The sequence below is a fragment of the Cyprinodon tularosa genome, unplaced genomic scaffold (genome assembly GCF_016077235.1).
Source record: "Cyprinodon tularosa strain WSP-4 unplaced genomic scaffold, ASM1607723v1 ctg159, whole genome shotgun sequence".
In the NCBI taxonomy this organism is placed as follows: domain Eukaryota; kingdom Metazoa; phylum Chordata; class Actinopteri; order Cyprinodontiformes; family Cyprinodontidae; genus Cyprinodon; species Cyprinodon tularosa.
In genome coordinates this window covers 286,643-306,302 of record NW_024038427.1, presented here as the reverse complement: position 1 = coordinate 306,302, position 19,660 = coordinate 286,643, and the positions used below count along the sequence as shown (strand labels likewise).

General features: G+C 38.5%; 1 protein-coding gene across 3 annotated transcripts in view; it reads right to left on the bottom strand.

Moving 5' to 3' along the window:
• The window catches only part of LOC119780315 (protein shisa-8), a 142,724-nt gene extending 124,729 nt beyond the window's left edge, over window positions 1-17,995 (bottom strand). Inside the window, exons 1-3 of one of the 3 annotated variants that reach the window (XM_038280315.1) lie at window positions 17,210-17,995; window positions 16,029-16,929; window positions 13,267-13,904 (exon numbers count right to left, since the gene is read on the bottom strand). In XM_038280315.1, coding sequence (XP_038136243.1) covers window positions 13,267-13,832 — 566 coding nt within the window. In that variant the 5' untranslated portion in view covers window positions 13,833-13,904; window positions 16,029-16,929; window positions 17,210-17,995. Of the gene's footprint in view, window positions 1-13,266; window positions 13,905-16,028 lie in introns of all 3 variants that reach the window. The other 2 variants (XM_038280317.1, XM_038280316.1) reach the window with 2 other exon arrangements.
• Between the last annotated feature and the right edge of the window lie 1,665 nt (window positions 17,996-19,660).

The following is a 19,660-nucleotide window of genomic DNA, read 5'->3' as shown; positions in this document are numbered from 1 at the left end:
GCGAAGCACAGTGAATATAAATAGGAATATATTCTCTTAGTTTAACAGCACCTCCCAGAAAGGCACTCCCACAGAGCCTCCAAATTACAAAGTCAAAAATAACACAGTTTGTTTTCAACAGCCGAAAGCCAAAGCTCAAAAATAAACCCTTTATTATGTAGCAATAAAGCTTATTTTGACTGTGTGATCTGAGGACTTTAAGGGAAGTGTAGCTTTTTAACCACATATGGTAAACAGCTTTAAAATATCTTGAGTGAACACCATGAAAGAATGATCGGAGTATTGGGAAACGATGGCTGAGAATGACACAACTTTGCTTTTTGGATGCATTTCTTACTTTTGCATGCAGCCCAAACAACAAACAAAGAAAGGAAAGTGAGTTAGATTATAAAAACAGTCATGAGGACCAAAATACTGATCTGTACTTCCAGTAACTGCATTTAAAAGACTAGTACAATGATCTTATTTCAACTTGTTCCATTTTACTTGTTTGGAGAAGGTATAGAATCTTTAAAAACTTGGAACCTTAAGCGTATTTACCTCTATGATGCTGCACAGCTTGTCAGTTAACTAAAATACAAACATAAGATCAAAGGAGGCATTGATAAAATATTCAGTGCATTGCTTAACACATATTTGTAGGACAGTATTAACTAACAGTAACATAATTAATTTTAGAAGATGTTATGATGAACTCATAAATGTTAAAATCAAAATAAGGCAATTAATCTAAAGGGTATGAAGATAAGTATTATCTTCCTTAATGTCTATTATATTCTTATCTCCATAATTAGCATTTTTCTTTATTGTCATTTTCATATAATCTGTCCATTTAATAAAACTTTTTTTTCCTTTTAAATGTCTGAAATGCTATAACAGTTACTGTAAAATGTGGTTCAATGTAGATTTTTTTTAAACCGGACCATTTATTGTGCATTTTGTCTGCTTGATTTTACCATGTTTAATTCATGAGACCCCTTCAGAATCTACAGTGAGGGGACAGAAAGATCCCGCCAAGAAATGAAAAAAGAAATAATTGGCAATCTGAAATAGTCGGTGCAAGTTTTGAGAATGAAAAGGGGTGGCTGGAGCTCATTTGGTAGAGTATTCATATTGCAATCATGGTTGTACGTTTGAAACTAGCTGCCCATCTTGGTATGAATGTATAAGCCCCAGGAGTGTAGATAAATGACAGCAGGAAAAAAGTAACGTTTTGATAGCGGTCAGTGTGACTGGAAAAGTTATATATGAGTTCACTCCGTTTACTATAATGGATGAGGATGTTTTCTTTTAAATTTGACATTTTGAGAACATTACTTTTCAAAAATAAAACTAAAAAACAGCATAAAAAATGCTTGACCTTTCAACTGCTGATTACAAACAAGGCAGGGCTGCCACAGATTTTTTACTAAGACTAGCCAACCTATCAATATCAACAATGGTGGTTAAACAGTCACTCCAACCATCAAAGGTGGTGGGTCACATTCATATACCTTTTTTCATTTTAGTTTTTAAATGGTATCTAAAATGATAAACATACTGAAATGTTAGACTACTGCTCCGATGAACTCTGCCTTCCACACAGTGTAATTGGTCAGTACAGGTGCTGGTCATAAAATTAGAATATCATGAAAAAGTAGATTGATTTCAGTAATTCCATTTAAAAAGTGAAACTTGTATATTATATTCATACATTACATACAAACTCATATATTTCAGATGTTTATTTTGTTTAATTTTGATGATTACAAATGACAACAAATGAAAATCTCAAATTCATCATATCAGAAAATTAGAATATTACTGAAGACCAATAAAAACAAAGGATTTATAGAAATGTTGGCCAACTGAAAAGTATGAACATGAAAAGTATGAGCATGTACAGCACTCAGTATTTAGTTGGGCCTCCTTTGGCCTGTATTACTGCAGCAATGCGGCGTGGCATGGAGTCGATCAGTCTGTGGCACTGCTCAGGTGTTATGATAGCCCAGGTTGCTCTAATAGTGGCTTTTAGCTCTTCTGAATTGTTGGGTCTGGTGTATTGCATCTTCTTCTTCACAATACCCCATAGATTTTCTATGGGGTTAAGGTCAGGAGAGTTTGCTGGCCAATTAAGAACAGGGATACCATGGTCCTTCAACCAGGTACTGGTAGCTTTGGCACTGTGTGCAGGTGCCAAGTCCTGTTGGAAAATGAAATCTGCATCTCCAAAAAGTTGGTCAGCTGCAGGAAGCATGAAGTGCTCTAAAACTTCCTGGTATGTGGCTGCGTTGACCCTGGACCTCAGAAAACACAATGGACCAACACCAGCAGATGACATGGCACCCCAAACCATCACTGACTGTGGAAACTTTACACTGGACTTCAAGCAACGTGGATGAAGTGCCTCTCTTCTTTTCCTCCAGACTCTGGGACCTTGATTTCCAAAGGAAATGCAAAATTTACTTTCATCAGAGAACATGACTTTGGACCACTCACCAGCAGTCCAGTCCTGTTTCTCTTTAGCCCAGGCAAGACGCTTCTGACGCTGTCTGTGGTTCAAGAGTGGCTTGACACAAGGAATGCGACAGCAGAAACCCATGTCTTTCATACGTCTGTGTGTGGTGGTTCTTGAAGCACTCACTCCAGCTGCAGTCCACTCTTTGTGAATCTCCCCCACATTTTTGAATGGGTTTTGTTTCACAATCCTCTCCAGGGTGCGGTTATCTCTCTTGCTTGTACACTTTTTTCGACCACATCTTTTCCTTCCCTTCGCCTCTCTATTAATGTGCTTGGACACTGAGCTCTGTGAACAGCCAGCCTCTTTAGCGATGACCTTTTGTGTCTTGCCCTCCTTGTGCAAGGTGTCGATGGTCGTCTTTTGGACAACTGTCAAGTCAGCAGTCTTCCCCATGATTGTGTAGCCTATAGAACTAGACTGAAAGACCATTTAAAGGCTTTTGCAGGTGGTTTGAGTTAATTAGCTGATTAGAGTGTGGCACCAGGGGCCATCAATTTTGAACCTTTTCACAATATTCTAATTTTCTGATATGATGAATTTGAGATTTTCATTTGTTGTCATTTGTAATCATCAAAATTAAACAAAATAAACATCTGAAATATATGAGTTTGTATGTAATGTATGAATATAATATACAAGTTTCACTTTTTAAATGGAATTACTGAAATCAATCTACTTTTTCATGATATTCTAATTTTATGACCAGCACCTGTATATGACTGATGTCATCTGAGACTAGTGTTGCACAGATGCAATTTTTTGGCCCCGATACCAATACCTGGCTTTGCAGTATCGGCCGATACCATCTGTTTGAAATTGATGTGTGTGTGTATATATCAAGAACTGCATACTACTTGGAAGTAAAATAATGGCTTTTTCTCAAGCTGCTGCCTACCTTTGTGAAACAGGAAAAAGTAAAAATACAAAGTGAAACCAGTAGAACTTTTTATTGCCTACCTGGAATGGGTGACAATAGTTGAATAAACTGTTGGCTCTCAAAATGGTATCGTTGTCCAATTTGTTGGTACTCGCCGATACCGATACCACCATTTTAGTGCAGATACTGGTACTGGTATCGGTGCAACACTATCTAAGACAGGCGGTAACTGTGGAGAACATAGTTGTGTATGTCAGGCTGTAATGTGGAACTACATTTAAGATGTCAAAAACAATCAAGTTTACTGAGTTTTCAGTAAACCTGTATTGTGAAACAGGCCTCAGTTGTCACAGTCTAAGATATAACCCATGCTCTCTCATATATACATACTGAACATACTTAGAAACTTAATAAAACAGAAGCCCTCCAAAACATCAATTCCATGAGGCCGCTGCTCGAAGTGCCTCATTAGAAACCCGAGCTTGGTGCACTTGTTTATCTCTCTGTTCCAAACAGCTGTCACAGGTGACGATGAAAAGAACAATAAAGCAAAAAAGCAAATAGAAAGCACAGCTGATGAAGCACAAAGCAGTATAGAAATGAAACGGCTGATGGAGATTGTTGTTTAGGTCCCGGATGGGACATTTAAGCGTATGTGCCCTTGAACAAATTGCTCCTTGGTGAAATAATTTATGAGAAGTGGTATTTGGCTGGTAAAGTGAATGCGTAAAACTGAAGATATTGTTTGAAGGTGTATGTTTATGTAGGTATGCGTAACAAGCGATTTCAATTTATTACATCCATTTAATGTTTAAGTGAGTGCCTGAGGAAAAAAAAAACATTGGATCTTTGCGCTATGTTATTGATTTTTTTATGTTGCATTGTGGAATAAATACAGAACTAGAAAAAAATCATGTTTGTTTGCTGAGTTGTTGATTCTCAGTGAAGCTGGATTTTGTTTTATTTGAAGTCGGTTTTCCATCAGCACATACACTATGTGTATACAAAATTGCAATAAAGTTGTCTATGTCTAAGACAGTGGTGTCATGCTTTGCACCACTGCATCCAATGCTTTGTATTGCACTTGGTGCTGTGTGGCTTGGATGCAGCTGCTGGATCATGGAAACCAATTTCATAGAGAAAGAATTTAAAGACTTTAAGGAATTGATTAGGTAATTCTGATTCATGAAGCTCTCTGTTCTTGATCTAACTGAAGGTCACATGAAGTTTAGAGGTTTGAAGTTATTGACTCTGCAGAAAGTTTGAGACCTCTTCGCACTTTGAGCTTCAGCATCTATTCCTCCTGCTACATCAGTTTATGTGGCATACTGCTTTGTTGCTGAAATGTCAATCGCTGCACACCTACAAAACCTTCAATTTCCTCGTGATGCATCTTAGAGTTGAAGATAGAATATTTAGAAGTGAGGAAATGTAATAACTGGATTTGTTCCACAGGTGGCCTCCTATCACAGCTCAATTCAGGAATTTACTGAGCTCCTGGGAGCAGCTCAATCTTTCCGAAAAGTTTGTAACAGAAGTCTACATGCATATGTGTTTATTTTAAACACCTGTGGCTATGGGAGTGATTGGAACACCTGAGTCCAATCATCAGAGCAAATACTTTTGGCAATATTGTGTATTATACATATAAAGGGGTTCATAGTTTTCAAATCATAATGTTATTAGGCTTTTCCATGGCAACAGTACTATTTCTTTTGAAAATCTTTGACACAATAAAAAAAGAAATACAGATAAATCACAGAAACCAGGAAAAGGGAAATCAAAGCAAACTGCCAAAAAATATGAAGATGTCAAGACAAGGATGCAGAATTCAGGAATACATACGTACACCATTCTATACAAAGACCAAAGTAGTGATGGTAAAATCTTCAGGACAAAGCAAACTCAAGCAGAGATTTTACAGTTTTTTTCTGAATGCTTAAGCGCTAATCATGATTCTTGTAGCACAATTTCTAAAACTATTAATACGTATAGCAAAACCACTCACTGAGTTTACAAAACTAAAAGCACAAACACTGCATTGTACTCAGTTTGTAATTTTGTAACACACATTTTGCAAAACTGTAGGTACAATTGACTGCACAACACTCTTTTCGCAGAACTTTAAACACAACTCACTGCTTACACTCAATTACCAAATTTCCAACACACTCCTAGCAAAATTATACACATGTATGGCTATCATTAACACTATTTTGCCAACTGTCTGGCACACTTTCACATGTGAAAACTGTTTTAGATAATTAGTTCACTTTGCAATCAGCTTAAGCACTATAAATAAGCCACAGGTAAGCTGTCTGTGTGCAGTACAACGGATGGAGCAATACGAGTGAGAAGAGTGAGAATCACAGGAGGCCGAGGGAGACGACGTGGAGTTGAAGAAGCAAGAGGGTTAGAGGAAGTTAGAGGAAGAGGACAAGGAGGAGCAAGAAGAGGATAAGGAGGGGAAAGAGGAAGGGAAAGAAGAGTAGGAAACAGAATAACTGATGACATCAGAGCTACAATAATGGACCATGTCATCAACCATGGGATGACCCTGAGGGAAGCTGGCCAATGGGTTCGGCCTAATTTGAGCCACTACACTGTGGCAAGCATCATTAGCACATTTCGAAATGAGAATCGGTAAGTACTTTGTAGCACTGCCATACTCTAATGAGAAACACAACAGTATCATACATGCAAAAATACTGAAATTTTTACTTTACAGAATTGCTAGACGTCCAAATGTTGGGGGCAGAGGAAGAATGTTCACTCCAGGGCAAGAGACCCATATAGTGAATATGGTGATTGCCAATAATGCAATAAGACTGTACGAAATACAGCAGCACAAAATTGATACTGACACCATCTTTCAAAATATACACAGTGTAAGCATTTCTGCACTAAGTCGTGTACTTGCGTGCCACAGAATAAGAAGCAAATTTACAGAGCTCCTTTCGAGAGAAACACAGAACGTGTAAAGCAACTGCGATATGACTATGTGCAGGTAAGCTATAGTGTCATTGGTCCTGAATTTGGAAGTGCATACTGCAGTGCTGTGCATGGGCTTGATGTGATGCATTTGTTTTGTCTTGTCCAGTGAGTGATGGAACTAGAAGCAGATGCCATGGGACATGAGGTACTTTTTGTAGATGAAGCCGGTTTTAACCTCAGTAAAACCAGGAGATGTGGCAGGAACATTATTGGGCACAGTTCCATCATCAATGTCCCTGGACAACGTGGTGGTAACATAACCATGCGTGCAGCTATAAGCCAAAATGGTGTTGTTCAACATCATGTAACCATAGGCCCATACAACACTGCACACATTATTGCATTCATGGACACCTTACATGACATGCTCACTTTTCAGAGACCAGAGCATACCCGATATCATCATATGGGACAATGTTAGTTTCCATAGGGCTGCTTTGGTCCGCAACTGGTTTACAGACCACCCATTCTTCATCGCACTCAACCTCCCTCCATACTCTCCATTCTTAAATGCCATCGAGGAGCTCTTCTCTGCCAGGCGCTGGAAAGTTTACGACCGTCATCCTCATCAACAGGTAGCACTTTTACAGGCAATTGAGGAGGCATGTGGAGATATTGACCAGGCATCATGTCAGGCCGGGATACGGCATTCAAGGAAATATTTTTCCCGGTGCCTTGGACTGGAGGATATTGCATGCAATGTGGACGAAATTTTGTGGCCGGACCAAGAAAGACGACATGATGTAGGCTGATTGTTTTTTTGGTTTTTGTGAAATTACTATTTTGAGTTCTGACTTTGTCTTGGTTTTGATGAGTGTGAATAAACACCATATGAATCAAGACGCTGTGACCAAAAAAAATTATTGACAGATTACCTTTGATATATGATTGGCTGAATTTAGGTGTACAAGCTGATGTATAACTAACTGGCCTGCATAAAATAACAAAGAAAAACATAGATTTTAAGACAGGATTTTTTTTTTTTTTATAAATATTGTCTAACTTTTCGGAAAATATAGTCTGATAAAGGATACATGTTTAAGCCAGAATGATTCGAAATTTAAATATGACTACCCTACAACTTTAACAGACAGGCACCCAACCCAAGGATTGAAAAACTCTCTTGTGGAAGCTCATTGTACATATATTTCCTTACAACAGAAAATGATAGTTTTAATGATATAATAGAAGAAATTTAGCGGGAGATTAACATTATATTTGAGCAGCTCTGATATATTTTTTTCAAGCAGCTGTTGAAAAACAGCTTGCAGGGTAAAAATTTGGAACTATTATCAAATGATATTATAACATATCAATAAATTATAACAAATCCACAAATAACCAAAAGATGTTCCCAGCTCAGAAATAGTAGTATTTCAGGGTCAAACCACTGACTTGTGGCTCAAGCCTTTTGTTTTGGCTGTAGTATAAACTGGCTGGCAGCCCCTGCCCTGCCTCTTAGCCTTATGCTGTTACTATCCTTACAGCCAAGGTTCTTTAAAAGACTTTTTTCATAATCCTGCCCCCAGAAATTTTCAGTAAGGAACTTCACATCTGTTTGGTGACAGTACAATCTTATTTCTGTAATTCTTCCCTAAAGAGGCTAGATGCCTCTTTGACCTGGTGATACATAATCACTCAGTATGTGAAAGTAACCACAGTGCAGTGCTACAAAAGGGTCTCAAAATAAATTTAAAAACATTGAGGATATCTCTTCATGGTTTAGTACAATCAATACCAGTTTACAAATCCCAGATACCTTAAGATGATTAAATATTGGCAATTCTTCTATTTTTTGTTTTTCAAAACCCTAGAGATATTCCTGCATATAACTGTGAGAAAGCTGTATTAAGTTTAAGATGTATTATTTATGTTGCTACTCGATGGATTATTATTTGGCCATATGTTTGCCTTTTTTGTGGTTTCTATTCAATATGAAACCAGCTAAAGCTTGACGGCAAAAGGTTTAGCTACCTTGGAAGAAGTAAAAAACAGACAGAATGCTTTACTGGAGTGTAGATATGCATAGAGGGTGTTCATGCTCAGATGAGCAGCCTAATTATTTATTGTGGCTGCCTATGCATGAACCTCTAGTAGTGCTTTCACCTTTAATGTATATAGGTAAACACATTTCTCCCTAATCGCACGCACAGTAGGATGGAGGGAGAGCTGGATGAAATGAGGTTTCTTTGTAGTTTCTCTACAGTTGTGAAAGAATTTTCAGTCACACAATTGAACTTGCTTTTGCTGTAAAACCACAATTTCCCCATTTTGGGACAATGAAGGGATTTTCTTTTCCGTTCTATTCTACTCTGTGAAGTTATAACACCACTGCTACTATCATCTATACCGTAAACCAGTGTTTCCCAACCTTTTTTGACTTGTATACACCTTTGGGCATTTTTTCGCACCATGAGTACCCCTCTCAGTCAAAAGTATTGATAATTGTCCAAAAGTGGAATATACAATAACTGATTATAAAATGTATCTTTTAATAAAAAAACATGGATATGTTGCCTGGTTAGTAAGGGATCAAAATAAATACAAACTAATATTATATTATAAACCTGCATTTATAAAACGGGAGCTCTCTTATAATCACGTTTAAACTTGATGAATTGGAACTGAAATACAGAAGAAAAATTATAGTTAGACTGACTCAATTAGTTTGGCTTTGTTTTCATCAAGACACCTGAGCTTGCTTTGATGAGCTCCGATAGCTAAGTGTGAATAACTGCTGATACCAGGCTGTTCTATACATCCAGTCTATTCCTCTGCTTGGTTTTGATGTGTGTCGCAGCTGAAGGTGAACTCAAACATATAAGAAAAACATACTTTTTGGTTGATGAGAGTTTAATCTTTCAATTACGCTCCTCACAAAGCAAAACAGAATCCATGCCCTATATAATGCTAGTACCTAAGAAAAAAAGTTTTTGAGGTACCCCTTGCAATGCACTCATGGGCCACTAGGGGTACTAGGAGAAACACTACCCTAAATTTATAACCTTAAAACAATATAATGTTGGTCATTATAAAGACATTTTGTCAAGGCATTATCCAGAACAGCAAAAGCCCATTCCTCTCATCTCTAAGTGGAAAATCATTTGGATGACACACAATGTTTGCTAAAACCTTCAAATATCTTGGATGACTTTCTCTTTTTGTATCTCTCTCTGACAATCTGTTATGGTCCAACAGAGTCTCCACATCATTAAAGTGGTTAGCACTTGTGTCGTCTCTGTCTCCTCTATATGTCTCTCTCTTTCACACAAACACACATACTCACTCTGGCAGATATAAAATAAACAGCTGTAGTTGGTTACTGGGTTGTAAAATGAGCTGGTCCCAAGTGTCACTTCCTTTAAGCCCTGTGTTCCCTATGTCTTAATCTTTGTAATAATGTTTTTACATTTTTTGTCTCTCCATTTTTGTGGTTATTAGTCTCTCAGTGACTCTTGTCCCTTTTTTTAAAAAAGGAAATAAAAGGCACATTTGCACCAGAATATATATATATATATATATATATATATATATATATATATATATATATATATATATATATATATATATATATTTGTACATATTTGACAGAGATACATGGTAGTAACATCCAGGAGTGAGAAGTTTCCATTATTCTGGTTTTGTTTTTTACACAAAAGGATATTATTCAGGTGCACCATCGAAGAAAAGTCACACCAAGTCAATCTCAGGCTGATCATAACTCCTGGGGTGTTACACAGTTCTACAGTGCTATTGGAGCAATCTGTTGATGTGACCAATCTTTTGCTGGAACTTCACAATTCTGAAGTCTTCAAATGAACACATCAAATGAAATAATGCCCCTGAGTGAATCCAGCTAATAAAAAGGATTGGTAAATATACAGTAAACATAGTGTAACATAATTCTACTATTGTTACAGAGAGAATATAACATATTTCAGTTTGTTCCTGTTAAAGATAAATCTTCCTCATGCTTCAGGGTAACCTGTGAAGTACCAAAATGGGGCTATTTCTCTTTTACTTTGTGTATATATATATATATATATATATATAATTTAGACAGCATGGGATTAGTTTCCGCTGTTATGCTGATGATACTCAGCTATATCTGTCTATAAATCTTGATTAAACTCACCCATTACATAGATTACAGGCATGTCTTGAAGACATAAAAACCTGAAGGATTCATAATTTTCTACCCGAGTCTTTGAAAAAGAAGCTGATTAGTCAGTCACTACATTTGGTCAGGATTAAATTGATCTCAGATTACAAAGTATAAAGCAGTGTTGTTATTTTTCATCAGGACCTGTCATTTAAATCAAAGAGGTTTCTACAGTTTCCTTCTGTCATCTCCGGAACATTTCAAAAATTGGAAATATCCGGTCCGGGTGATGCTGAGAAACAACTCCAAGCATGTGTTACTTCAAGGCTAGATTATTAAAAGCCTTCAGCTGATTTAAAATGCTGTAGCCAGAGTTCTAATAAAAATTAAAAACATAGATCACATGTCTTGTTTTTTAGATTCTCTCCTTCTCAAATATAAGGCCTTTAATGTTCCTAACAGAACACTTGGCTCTCAAGCTGCAGGTTTACTTGTGGTTCCTAGAGTATTATAGAAGTAGAATGGGAGGCAGATCTTTTAGTTATCAGGCTCCTCTCTTGTGTTTTAATCCATGAGGCAGAAACCCTGTTTACTTTTATGGCTAGGCTTAAAACTGCACTATCTCTACAGTTATGCTGCTATTGGCTTAAACTGCTGAACCCCTTTTTCATCCTTCTGCTTCATTCTGTTCATATTCTCCCATTCTGTGGTATCTTTTAGTTGTTAGATAAGTAGTTATAATCAGTGGATAAATACACATGTTCATCAGCTTAACAATTATGCATAAGTTTGTGTTGATTTCACATGAAGAGCATAGCATATTTATTGAGGTTTGCAATTGTAATGTGGAAATGTCATGGGTTAGAAATAGGATGGCACTCTTTCTGGGTAGTAGTCTTGCACAAGTATAAAACCTGGCACCAAAATGTAACAAGAGAGTTCAGTTTATGACATGTTGATGGTGACTCAGTACAGTTTTAGCTATAAAACATCTATCTTCATCCAGCTTGTTGCACTGGTAAGCTAATAGAGGATAAACCTACTTTTCCACAGAAATTAGCAAGTTAGCGCGGGTTTTTGAAATGCGGGTTGACCTGCTAACAGTCAACATTTGGCTCTTTTCCCATTTGGCAAAAAAAGCTGGGTCTGACGCCCAGCTGGCAAGTTATGTGGCCTCCTTCCCCCACGTCTTGCTGGTTGATGATGTTATCAGTGCGTAAAAAATTGTCAAAGTAAACAAAGGAAAGCAACATAGAAGGGTCCAGGACATAGTAAGTATGATGTATTGTTTCGGTCTTTTGTCCTTTCAAATCCCTTTTTCCCAGGGCTACGCAGAGTTATTTTGGCTTGCATATCAGACTTGACTGGCATGGTGTTGTGACGTATGTATGTTACGCTCAAGGGTATCCCGTAAAGTAGTGTGTCGACGCGGGTTCCCACTGTATGCTGATCAGAGCCGAGCTGTTTGAAGGCGATTTTAACCCACGTCGCTTGCCGAGCCGTTTGATGCAGATCAATGCGGGTCACTGGGCCTTTCCTACTGCCACTAAAAGCTGATTGTTTGCAGGTTTATATAGTTTTTTTCGGCCAATGGCAAAGGGGTAAGATAGACACAGAATTTCACACCCAATCACACCTTACTTCCCCTCCCCCCTATTTTCCTCTTCAGGCTTTTGTCTTGCTCTCACGCAAACAAACAGGCTCTCCTGCTCTTTGTACTAGCCACTGGCTGCTTTCCAGTCAGATCAGCTCAATATTCCACTCTTCCTAAAACCACCCTCACTCTTCTCATTGCTCTCTAAAGCCCCCGCATTGCCACAGTCATAGTTGTGTCACAGCAATCAATCAGCCATCAATGTGACACTGCACCACCAGAACAGAGTAATCACAGCGACCCGTTTGCCATGATTCCCAGAACTCCTCACTAACCATTAGCTCACTTCTGCGCTGGAATCTCCATGCTCCCGTTTAATTTGTTGTCTCTCTATGTGCCTCTGTATGACCTTTCCATCTACTTTCTGCACACTTCTATTGCCTCTGGTTGGTTCATTGGTTGCCTTCCGACACATTTGCAAAAAAAATGTAATTCCCAATCATTCAACGGTTTGATGATATTAAATTATAAAACTACATCAGAACTTGTGCCACATTCCACTGGTTGTGCCTTAATGCTTTCAGCATTTTGGCTGCTCAAAATAAATGCAAAACATAAAATAAAGTTGTGCCTCTAAACTGTTTGCCCTAATTTTGCACAATGAGGCTGGAGTCATATGCATTTTTGTTTGAATCAAGAATGTTCTTTGGTATTTTCTGACTTCTAAACTGTTTATTCTTTTTATTTATATTGCTTCCTGTTTTTATGATGTCTTGCGTTCTCTATGAGAATGTACATTTTTATGCTTTTTCTAAATGAGGTTTTAAATCATTAGAGTGTAATATGAATTAAAATAAAAAATGATCGAACTGTTGAAGAAATATTTTTTTATTTGCATTGAAAAAGGAAAAGTTGCCTCTGTTCTTATATTTGGATTAACTGACTATATAGCTGCAACCATCAATTGTTTAGTTAAACTTAAAACAACAAAGACAAGCCAGAACAAAGACCTGGTGGACACATAAGCTATAAAAACCTCCTCACCTAGCTTCTAATATTTTTACCTATATCATTCCAATTAAACTGTAGAATCTAACCAGATCAATTTGCTAACTACAGTGGATATAATTGGCTATTCAAAAAAACTGCTCAATATTTTAAATAAATGAAATCATTCAAACATCCTTTTTTGTTCTTACCTTGAGTTTGTCATGTCAGTTTGACCTCCTTGACTCTTTTCCAGTCCCAGCTTTGTGAAAATTCCCACCAGCACCATGATGGCCACCACACCACAGATAATATAAACAATCATGTGGGTCCGATCCCGGTCTGGTTCCTGATGAACCTCTGTGACAGGTATCCCAGGTTTCCCGGTGTTTGCCCACACAGGTGTGTCATAGTTGGAGCAGGAGCTCTGGTCCAAACTGTGGATTCTGAACTGGCAGCAGAAGCGGTAGAAGCAAGAACCACAACAGAACAGGTAGATGCCTGCGTTACAGTTAAATGGTGGGTCCCACTGGCCCATGACGTCATAGTACCCCCAGCAGCGGTTCCCATTGCTTGAGTCTGTTTGTTGCCCTGGATCTGGTGTTGGTGTTGCCAGTGCTGCCTCTGGTACCACAGATGATTCTGTGGTCTGGTTGTTTGAAGATATTTGTGCTAAGACTTGACCTGATGGCCATGAGTTCAGTCTGCTCAGGTTGGTCAGACCCAGTAACATGGCCAATGAAAAGTTCAACAAGAGTGAACAAACTGGAGATGCCATGCTGGACTTACTCTGAGTTATTCAAGCTTCTCAGTTCGGTTAAGGGAGAGGTTTTGGAAGACCAACAAGCTCCTGCAATTTAAGAAACAACAACAGAGAGTTAAACATCTCATTTTAAAGCAAAGACAGATCAGTATATTTAAAGACAAATAACACAATTTGTGGTGCCCTTTCAGGGTGGGGTAATTTAATATTTTATAGACATAACTCCTCATGATATTTAGAAGGATGTAAGGGGGATTGGCTGGTGAAATAAACCCAAAACATGTTTTGAACCAGTTAATGCATCAGATCTAAATCTGCTGTATTGTGATAGTGATAACACACTTTGGTGAGGAAGCTGCTGCTAAGTGAAGTAAATGCAACCCTCTTTCATGTTATAAACAGCTTATTACACAGTATATTTGCAAACTTGTCTCAAAATTCCTTCTGATCTAATAGCAGCTAAGGTGCATATACGTACAGTACTATAATTGGTTAATATTCGCCACATACAAGGCTCATATTAGAAGCGCTTGGCAAGAATTTAGCATAAACCATCCCTAGTTAAGCCTAATGTCCTACCTTTTTAGTTATGTGTTAAATGGGATATTATTTAATTTACCGTAACTTTGTTTAGCAACATCGTGATCAAAGTTTTTTTTTGTATAATTTTACAGAAATGCAATTTAGAAAGGTTTAAAGCCTTTGCCATGAATAGTTTTCTTAAATGACTGAGACCTAAGGGGAATAAGGGAGTAAGGTTAGTCCAGTACTATTATACTTCTGATCAAATACATTAAGTGCTAGGCCTATATTTTCTGATCATGTTTAGGTAAGTTTGAGGATGTGATCTAGCAATTACAGATGGATGGTGCAACCAGGTAGCCAAACATTAAAGTAAACATACCTTGGGACTACACTGCATAAGGCCCATATATTTCTTACCAGAAATATAAATTGAATGATTAAGCCAGTGAAATGATTTCAGACAAAATAGATAATGAGCATAACTCAGGGGTAATTACCCCAGCAGTGGTTATTCTGAAGAAGAAAAAAAGAAATAGATGAAGAATCCCAAGACACTGTTATGTCTCAAGGTAAACAATGTAAGGGGTGTACGTGTTTCTTTTTTGTGTTGCAGCTTTCAATTATGAAAGCTCATATTCATACTTGATTGTTATAAAATCAGTAATATGAGGCAAACTAAAGAGGGCATTGGTGTCTGAGGATTTATTTTGTTAAAGAGGCTAAATTACCACCACTATGAGATAGATGTTTAAAGATAAGGTCAGAGGAAGCACAGATATGCTGGCATGGTAGTCCCTCTCTTAATATTTTGTACTCTTGTGGTGTTACTAATGCTTACGACTGTTTTCGGTCCGAAAATTGGCTTTAATGTTCTGATGTTTTATTGAATTGAAATAGGGAATTATAGACCTTACTGTAGTTCTGACTTCAGCATCTGGCATAACAGCTAAATGCAATCAAGGAGAAATCCTTTGTTTGGTCTTTTTAAACCTTTTGACATTTGTTGTTAGAATAATTCGACTTGTAAACAGGTGTTCAAGGCTAAATTTTACTTTAAATATGAATTTAATTTATGTCTTTATTTGAAAATAGTAAACCATGTTTTACATCAAGTGCTTTCTTTCACACAAAGTGTGATATCACATCTAATCCCAAACAAAATTTGGCACATTATGTGGTCCAGACAAATTTTTTAAATGTTGCTTAAGTTCTTAATGACAAATTTGGTCAAATCATTTTTTGCAGGTGAAAAGCTTTTAAAAAATGGAGATAACAAATTGGTCAGAAAAGTTTTACCGCTGCAGATCTGAGGTCAAGTTAGAACATAGTTAGAAACTTTTTATATCAGTTGAGTTCAACTGGTGTGGTAAAAATGTCATTTTCCTTTTTTCGGGTACAATCAAAATGTAGAATTGAATTAAACAGGGTTGCATGAGGTATATATAGCCTGATCAAAAAAGTTGCTTCTGCTAAACAATCTGATATTACTTCTGTCTATTCATCAAATATAGATTTGTATTTATTACAGTTTTGGCAGTCATGAATGATCTGTTACTGCGAAAGAAATTAATGAGACTCCTGTGGACACAAACATTCACAGAGCCACTATACATTCATGACATTTGATTGAGTGTGTGGTAATGTTTGTTTATAGAAGCTAATAAGAAAGAAGTCAGCAGAAATCACCTTTTATGAAGCCATTCAAGTCTACAGCACACAGCAACGGTGGTTTTAGACAAATCCAGACTCTTGGATAGGAGGATCCAATTTAGGAGGACGAATTACCTATGAATGAACTTGCCCCTGGCATTTTCAGCACCACAGAGTGCTTGAATAATCTGTGAAAAGTGAGAAATGTAGGTTCCCAATGGTGCTGGTGGACAAAGCGAATCCAAACCTGCAGTTAGCAAAAGGTTCCCACATGTAAGATTTTTCACTCCAAAGATAGACTCATATTCCTGAGTGGATAACACCTCAGCATTGAAGTCAGATAGGTTCTGGTGTCCAAAAGAAAAAAAAAGTCCTTCACAGATCTTAACTTGCATCTATGCTCCTGCTACTCTCAATGTCACTGCTGAAAAGAAGCTTTTTTATTTTTGCATTCGCCATGTCACTGTAGTCCACTTCGGAAAACTTTTCTCTCTGAAAAGTGTGGCTTTCAGTCGTTCAACTGCAGGCGTCTTTCTTAGCTAATCTGCTGCTTTCTATTTTCAGCACAATAACCAACAGGTAACAGCAGCTGTGAAATGTCTTTAGAGCATCACTCCAGGCTCTCGTAAAGTTAGAATCTTGTGGTGAAAACAGTCCAGAAGTGCACCTGAGGCTTTTTATCTCTCAATCATGCACATCCATCCTTCCACATGCGCACATCCACAAACAGCTTAATTCCCTGATGAAAGAACACCGTTAGTATCAGTCTGGAGCTTTTAAGTGGCACACACAGGAGTCCAATGGCTTTTTTTGCACTCAGCGTGCGCAGGGCTGATGCTGCTGCTGTTGCTCCACTGAGACCCCTCCTCTCCCTGGATCCAAGGGTCTCTGACAGACACAGGACACCACTCTCGACTTTCAGCTTCTTAGGTCTACCCTACAATTGCAGAGGTGAAGAGAGGGGAAAGAGATCAAGAAGGGCTCCTGCACTGAAGCTATTATATTAATGTCTTGGAAAATTTTCCAAGAAAGGAAGAGAAGATTAATGGGTTAAAATGATTTGTCTATTTTGGAGCAGACAATGGCTTCTTCTTACATCAGGGTTTTGTTTTTCACTCGCTTTCTTTGTCTACAGCTAACTTTTTGTTTTCATTGCATGCTCTTGTCCTGATTTCCACCATCCTTCCCTTGATGTTTTTATCTTTTTTATAGCTTACCTCACCCTTTCTTCTCTGACCCAGTAGGATTTTGTTTAGCCGCTGCAAAGGAAATACCAACTTGGGGTCAAGGAGCCCCTGGACTGCCCTATGCACTTTCAGAAGAGCGCTTGCATGAGTCTGGCTGGAACAAAGCTATCCCAGCCTGCATGGAGGACAGAGACAAGTGGAGATGCGACAGCTGAATGGCAGTGTGGCACCAAGGGCAGATCAAAAAAGATCCTGTTTTCAAAAGAAACCCTTATGCGAATGCGGGACAAAGCACAGCAAAAGCACTTTAGAGATAATCTTGCATCGGTTACTCTGACTCCAATTTTAAAATTTTTCTATTTTTTCCCCTTTTTCCCCCTATTGAAAAAAAAACAAAAAAAGAAAAAAAAAAATCAAAGATTTAATATGCAACAGTTTCTATACAGATGCTGCATATTATCTCCAAATTGATGCCTTTTGATGTCAATTCAGTCGTCCAGCTGAAGCTTCTTTGAAAACAGGCATAATTTGATATATATGTATAGGAATTTTATATATATATCATATGTATGTGTTTTCACTGGTGCTCTGCTTGTGGGATGGTCCAAACAGAAGTGTTAGGCGCTCACAAAAGCAATAAGGTGCCCTTTGTTTTGTTTTTTCTTTATTCCATCTTCTTCCTTTGTTGTTGCTTCCTCATCAGCGAGTATTCCCAAAAATCCTCGGTCCGCTCACAGCGTCTGTCTCCCATCCGCTGGCGATGTTCGCGCTCCTACTGCTGCCTCTTTTCTGTGGCAGGACTGGCTGTCAGTATCTCACGCTATCACTCTGTTTCTCCTCCACCTCCCTTTTTTCACGTCCCTCCTCCCTCTCTGGCGCACTCCTGCCCTCCCTCATAGTGTATTTCTCTTTCTCACACACACACTCACTAGTGCCTTTTGTGCATAAATGAGTGCTGTTCTGGCTTGTTGATTCTCCCTTTTACTCTCTTGCTTTCTCACTCATTATATGTCACAGACAGTGCTTTTTCCAAGTTTTCCTGCTTAGTTTATGATGGCTGGAAAAAGACCTTGCGGTATTTGAATATTAAATAATAGTTCTGGAAGAACTAATGGGAATGCATAAAATAAAAATAATTACACCAGGTTATTATATTACGTGTATATGAACCTTCAATTTCAGTTGACTCGCTTCAACAAAAATTGTGCTTTTTAGAAAAAACTCAAGAAATTTAATTTCCTATCAATGGTACAGGTGCCCTCGCCTCACCTGATTATTTCTGCAAGTGCACAATGTGCTTGCTTGTTATATATTTTTTTATCCCTCACAAATATGCCTGAAAGAAAGGGTAGGCAAGAGGGGAAGAAAACCCATATATAGAGAAACACCGATCCGATAAATGAAGCCTTTCGTCTCCTGGTTTTTAAAGCAGGGTGGCACTTTGACGCAGGCGGTGGAGGGTCAGCAGGGTTTGGTTTGAGCTTGGCTTCTCAAGAAGTAACCTTACAGGAAGCTACCAGGAAGGCACCTCAGTGGGAAACAACCACTCTAGGAACTTGTTACAAATGAGTAAACCCCGGAAGAGCTCAGGAGAGGAGCAACTTGGAACAAAACTGGGAAGCTACGACAGAGAAACAATTGCCATCTTAAGGCTGATTTATACTCAGAAAGACAGGAGGCCTCTGATTGGTCAAATCTACATCCACTCTATTCGTATTTCCTGTTTGGTACCTTACTGGCTTGTTTTGTTTGTATGACCCTTTTTGTGGAAAACGACTCGTGAAGATAGACCAGCTAGAAGAGCAAGGTGCTCGAGAAGGCTTGGACCCTTTTTGCCACCTGGATCCCCGCTCTTTTTCGCTTATCTCATTTCCCTCCATTGTTGCATAAACTTGCCCCTTGTGTTTTTTCGCCCACTCACCGCCTTGGCCGTATCTAGACTCACAGCTAGTTCGTGATTGTCCCTCTTGTATTGTGGCGTAGTATAAAATAGCGCAAACTGTTAGGGTTCTGTTTGTGGGGATTGTTTTTGTATTTTCCATTTGTTTTCCCTCCACCACTAGATGGTGCCCTTTGCCTGTTTTGGCTTGAAGGACGGCTTCCGGGTTTTCCTCCAAACCTGCGGCTTGTTGGGTCATCATCAGAGGAGTATTTGAGCAGCGGACTGTCATCACCTCGACGCCAGAGTGTTTGCCAGTATTGGGTACTCTAGCCTCCTGAGATTAGCTGAGTCTAACTTTTGTGCCTTTGTCTCTCTGAGTCTAAGTTTTTGCCTTTGCCTCATTTGTGTTCTCCGGTAGGATTACCCTCCTGATCTGCTGGATAAGCCTGGTCCTTCTCTCCCCTTGGAAGGAAACATTTGTCTCACACTGAGCAAGGTGAAACCTTCACCTGAGCCGTTAAAACCCCCTCTAGAAAATCCTATGACAGTCCCCTCCGTTTCTCCTCTGGACCCATCTCTAGTCTGCCTGTCCGCCCTCT